Source organism: Poeciliopsis prolifica, unplaced genomic scaffold, assembly GCF_027474105.1.
Source record: "Poeciliopsis prolifica strain line A6 unplaced genomic scaffold, Auburn_PproV2 SCAFFOLD002, whole genome shotgun sequence".
Classification (NCBI taxonomy): domain Eukaryota; kingdom Metazoa; phylum Chordata; class Actinopteri; order Cyprinodontiformes; family Poeciliidae; genus Poeciliopsis; species Poeciliopsis prolifica.
In genome coordinates this window covers 18,813,071-18,819,070 of record NW_026562377.1, presented here as the reverse complement: position 1 = coordinate 18,819,070, position 6,000 = coordinate 18,813,071, and the positions used below count along the sequence as shown (strand labels likewise).

At 38.5% G+C, this 6,000-nt stretch overlaps 1 protein-coding gene across 6 annotated transcripts in view; it reads right to left on the bottom strand.

Moving 5' to 3' along the window:
* Positions 1 to 779: 779 nt before the first annotated feature.
* Positions 780 to 6,000, bottom strand: part of celf5a (cugbp, Elav-like family member 5a) — a 221,658-nt gene continuing 216,437 nt past the window's right edge. For all 6 annotated transcript variants that reach the window (XM_055047006.1, XM_055047030.1, XM_055047013.1 and 3 more), the window contains exons 11-12: positions 4,238 to 4,401; positions 780 to 1,587 (exon numbers count right to left, since the gene is read on the bottom strand). In XM_055047006.1, the coding sequence (XP_054902981.1) occupies positions 4,274 to 4,401 (128 nt within the window). In that variant the 3' untranslated portion in view covers positions 780 to 1,587; positions 4,238 to 4,273. The remainder of the gene's footprint in view (positions 1,588 to 4,237; positions 4,402 to 6,000) is intronic.

Sequence of the window (6,000 nt, the reverse complement as noted above, 5' to 3'; positions counted from 1 at the left end):
TGCTCTATGAAGGGAGACAAAAAGACTCCAGGGGGAGTCAGATCAGCTCTGTCACTCAGTCAGCTTCTTCGAAATGCCAATGTGACAATCGATTGTGCGTCTCTGGCCCTGCAGTGCCGCTTCCATCTGATCAATATTATCATTATCGTAATTATGTCCTGGTTTAGTTTCAGGGCTCCCTCATCCACTGATGATCCCTGTTAATAGACAGTAACACTGGCACTTTGACGTGAAGGAGGAAAAGTGATGGGACGGCGGGCGTTTCTGCTCTCACCTGCTGGAAGCAGCTGGAGCGGCTTGGCGGTGGGCGAGGGCTCGACCCAGGAGCGACCCAACAGGTGGCACTTTCGCCACAGTGGTTCATGGTCAGATCATCTGCCCTGTCAAGGCATTTACTAATGCCAGGGAATGATTTGCGGTGAAGATCGAGGGTTTCGAATTGAACGGAGGTCGGTGTTTGTGGTCCTGTTTGAGGTTTTTTTTTTGTCCTTCCTTTGCTTATATATTTTTTAACGCTTTTATTTCCCTTTTTTGATACAAAACGTGACTAAAAAACACAAAGATCACGCTTCTGAGATGAAATGCTGGGAATGCTGATGTATCAGGAAAAAAAAAAAGAATAAATAAACATATCTGAACATGCCCGACACAATGCCTAACCCATATCTTCTATACTGCTAAAATAGTACAGCTTCATTTATTTACTTTTTTTATACATTTTTTGTTTTTGCTTTTATTATTCTCCAACCCGGTAGCTATAAAGGTAAAAGGAAACCATAAAAAACAAAAACAAAACCCTTGTTCTTTTTTTTTTTTTTTTTTCAACCTGAAGCTAGTATTTCTTCTTAAGTTTAACTTGTAATATTATTAGTAGTAGTTTGTAGTATTAGTATCATTAATACTATATATATCGCTGTTCAGAACAATAAAAATGTTTGGTCCTTTGGTCCCTTAGGGGTGAAAGAATTGCAGTTCTACTTTTGCTATTGGAAACCTCAGTGACCTCCAAGAGTCATAGTTCTGCGCTTGCTGAGAGACGGTGAGAGAATAAGAGAAAGAGGGAAAGAGAAAGAAAGTCTGTCAGTGGACGTGTAGAATTGGTTCTTTTATCCACTGTATTTTTTTTTAATCTTCAAGTTTTAACCCTCATTTGTCCAGTAAAAGCCACAAGCGCCTCTTTGTTCCTTATATATATATATTTATATATATATATATGTGTGTATATAATATGTATATAGAAATCTATTTGTTGTTGCTGCTTTTTTTGTTTGTTGCTTACTTAACAATTCAAGTCTTAACAAGAAAAAGTTCTGTTGTTCAGTCCCGTCGTGTCTCTTTTCCAGTTTTTCTTTCTTCTCGCTGTTCTGTGCCATCTGTTGCTGTTAAGTCCCCATCGAAGCGCCGTGTTTTTCCTCCTTCCTTTTGCCACACCTCCTGTTACTGCTCTAACTTGTATCCTCTTGTGTTGATAAGTGTTGATATGTCTCCCAAAACTCCTCACGTGTTGATTTTTTTAAAACATATGCTTGCTCTCAAAGAAAAAAAGCTGACCTCCTCCCAGATATCTTCACGTGTGTCCTCTAAACTCTGGGGGGGGGGAAAAGAAGTGAGAAAAAGAAAGACAGAGAAAGAAGAAGAAGAAAAAAAGAAGAAAGGAGCGATTTTAAATTTCACTGCTCATTAAACTGTCAATCCAAAGATCCATTTCTTTAAACTTTGGATATTTCAGTATGGCTCCATTATATCAGTGCAATGGTCTGAAGAGACCATGACACTGAATCCGTCTTTGTCAATCACAATGATGACAGATTTTTCCCACAATTAGTATGCCCAAGATGTGCCCCATAATAAAATCAACCACTTGGACTCTGTGTTTTTTGCACATTCTACGCTTAGCCTTATATTTACTGACAATACACGTTAAATTTAACATGATAGGACAAAATCACAGGACCCACATTGCCAAAATGTCCCCTGACTTTAAATATCTTGAAGCAAAAAGAAATGCATTCATTTTCCATTTAATTGTTTGCATAATGCTCATGTCCTTCAAAATGTTCCTAATTGTTTCCTTCCAACATAAGGTTGTACCGCATGTGCATATGTGCGTGTGTGTTGGGGGGCGGGGTGAAAATTTCAAAGTGGAATGAAATTAACGGACAGCTTTCAAAGTGTATTATCACTATATATTTGAAGATTGCAGCATGCAATTTCAGTCAAAGCAACCAATTGCCTTCAGAAGTCACCCAACGCCTGGTTCACATGGTAAGATTTTAAAATTGTCGGTTGATTTTCAAAACCTGAGAGACCACAGACAACAGGGAAAGTATACAAAAAGATGTCTGCAACTCCAACTTGACTTTCTGCTCTGGCAGAAGGTGCGGACTTTCCTCTGTGTTTCCATCACTTTGCTCTCTGATTGGAAACACTTCACAGATAGCAGGCTGCATGCTCGTTTGCCCTCAGGGAACACCCCACACGCTGGGATATCAGGCCGAGATAATCCTACAGGTTAAATATCCCAGATTTGAGGTCAAAGCGCTACTGATGTCCTTCCAAGCAGACTAGATCACCCCTAACACATCGCACACGGTAGGAACATCTCATAACATTATCTTTAGAGCCATCACAATAATCGGAGTGTCCTTTAGATATTAGGAAGGAGAAAACTGAGTCAAACATCAGCCTAATTATCTTGCCGTGTGAACCAGGCTTAATTATTTAAAAGAGTGTGATTAAATCTGTGCTGACATAACTGGTGGTGCAACATGATGATGGCCGTATCATTCTGTGTTTTTTTTTCCCCCATCAGGGACAGGGAAGAAATCCTGGTAAAGACCTGGGAAGAAGTTCAACTTTCTACCAGACCATAAAACAGCAATATTTTGATGTTTAGATGACAAAAAAAAAGTTTTGTTTTGTAACAGCCTTGTTGAAATCAAGCTGAATGGAGAATTTGTGGCTAAACATGAAAATTGCTGTCTACGCAGCTTTGCTCGCCCAATTAAGTAAAGTTCCTGCTTTGTTTGAGATACAATTGAAAATCAATCTGAATCTATTGCAATAAAGAATTGGTAACAGTTTTAGTAGCTACTAATCATTTTCTCTGGTGTCTAAACATAAATGCAGACCACTTTTTTGATTATTTGTAAAATATTTAAGAACCTATATCTAATTTTCTTTTCTCTTATTCATGATGCACAATTATAGGATTCATAGAGGGCCGTTGTTTCGAAACAATGAGCTTTCCTCTTTCTTTTTTCTTCTAATATTACAAGATGAAGTTATATTTCCTTGGCTCATCTGTCAGTCAAATGTTCCTCATTTCTTTGGTACATCACCGCCCAAGCATGTTTTATCCCCTTTGTGCAAGAAAGTTAAGGATTTGTAATGATGAAAAAAATTCTGCGCACGTATCTGTGCTTAGTGAAGACTGTAGGTTCTATTTTTACTCATCAGTTCAGATTCTGTAAAGCTTCTTTAGATGGGTCATTTTGACATTCTACTCCCGATTCACACTTTGTCAGGCTTCAGTCGCATAGCAGAACATTACGTTTCCCTTGGAAAGTTTCCCTGACCTTTGATTGACCTGTAGGACTCCTTTTAAATGTCATTTTTTATTTACATGACAAACTGGGGAAAGGAATTCCTGAAAGGACTTTGCTTCTCTTCTTTTTCTTCTTTTGTACATGCATTATTTACAATTTAAGAGTGCTAGGCCACTGTTTAAAGGTACATGGGTGTTGATGGTCAGGTCTCAAGGTGTATTCACACCAGGAAAGACTTTGGGTTGTTTAGTGTGGAACAAAAGCAGATTTTATTTGTTTTTTTTTTGCTCTTTGTGCAGTTTGCTATAATTTGTAAACAAATCCAGCCCATTGTACAGAAATCATGGTGGCGGGATAGAGCGCAGTTTTATGACATAAAGTACATTTTATATAATGTCTCTCCTTTAAGAGTATTCACACCTGCAATAAAGATGCAGGCCAATGGACAAAATTAACCCTGGTCTTTTTAAAGCAGACAAAATGTGTCAGGAGTGAATGTGTCCTTCGCTTTGTATTCATAAACCTTTGAGTTTTGCAGTATTTTGAAACAATTACATATTGTCATTACATAATAAACTGTTTTATTAAATATATTTACAGAAACCAATCGCAGCTCTTCTGAAGAAGAAGAAGAAGCTTGAAACTTACTTTTGTGAACACAAAAAGTTCCCACCATTTTCAGGGCTTACCTGTGCTGCTGCAGTGAATACTGAAGGTAGGCTGTGTCAGTAAGGGCGGCTGGCATCCTTCGGTCTCTTTAGCTGGACTTTCAACCTCTTCATCCCGATTTGAAAGCCGTTCATGGCCTGAATAGCTGCCTGTGCGCTAGCAGGGTTGTCAAAGCTGACAAAACCTGTTAGGAAACAGATCAAATTGATTAAACTTACAAGAAGAAAGTGTCAGGATGATGCCCAAAATACGCTTTTAGCCAGAAAAGTAAGTATGCGAAAGAAAGAGCTGTTGGGACATGTTTGGAGCTGTTGCTGCCAAAACACATCACATTCCTTTGTACAGAAGACATGTAATATTAAGCTGCTCCGTGGTTTTTGAGGCACATGTTGTAGACTATGAAAAGCAACAGCCTATTTCAGTTAAATAATAAAACAAAACATCAGATTACTAATTCTTGCAAAGAAAAAAAAGTCCCATTAATGAGTAGATTTGAAAATTGGAAAATAAAAAATAATTACCAGCTAATAGGTTTAGCAAACGTGTTTAATATTACAAACCTTAGTGACCACGATGCTTTGAATTTATAGGATTTATTGGGCATGTTTCTACTTTATATCACATTACAGTAACAAATGTCGACATTTTAAACTACATATTGGATGAAAGCAAAGTGAAGTATATCAGTAAAGGGAAACACAAAAAATATATATGTGGAAGACGGTGCTCTGATGTGAATAAAAATAATAATAATTTTGACCAACCCATAAGATTATATGATGCTTTATCTAAACAGGGACAAGACACTTGTTTTCTGGAAGAAAACTTGTCAGAAGCTGCAAATGACTTGAGCTTGACCTCCCAGCATGAAAACAACCAGAAGAATACAATCAGAACTACAAGGAAGTGGTTCAGACTATGGCATAGTAGTGTATTAGAATGACACAGTCAAAGTCCAGATCTATTTTTTAATTGTGAGATGTGTGACTGAGTTTTCACCATTTTGAAAAATAAAAAACGTTTCAGTTTTTAGATGTGCGACGCTGGTTGGGTATTATTACACCATCTGGCAACAAGGCAGCAAGATTTTGTTGTTCAACGACATACTGAACTGGGGCCCAGAATACAAACATATGAATATTTTAACCCTTTGCCACTTCCGACCCTCTTCAAAAGTAATCACTACTTTGTGTTTGACATGAAATCCCAATTTACAAAGTGTGTGGTTATAATGTTACAAACCTCAATAGCTCCAAAGGTATGTACGTTTGCAGAGCAACTTATTTTAAACTCAGCCATCAAGTATAGCATGTAACGTTAAAATAAAAGTTCAATGTAAGCAAAAACAAACTGGCAAGTTTCGAGGCAGACGCAAACCCATCAGCACATCTTCCTCCAAAACTCCCCACTCCTCAAACCTACGCTGAATATTCTGTTTCCATCAAGTAGAAAAACTAAGCCTTCAGATTTCAGGGACCAGAAACTGCAGCAGAGTGTGTCTCCACTTGATGTTCTCCCTTGTGTCTGCGGTGCCATTAGGTACAGTTAATGACCCGTGAAAAAAAACAACAGGGGCCTGTGCGCGTCCACAGCCACCTGGGAGAGACTGTAGCTGGCCTTCCTGGATCTGGTTCGGCCCATTAGGGGTGAAAGCTTGGCAGAGAAGACGAGGCCAACGTGAAAGTCTGAAAAAAGAACAGCGGCAGTAAAAGGATGTGACCTCTTACATGCCACCAGCAACTAAACACATTCAGGGTGGTGAAAGCTGGCACAGACCCCATAG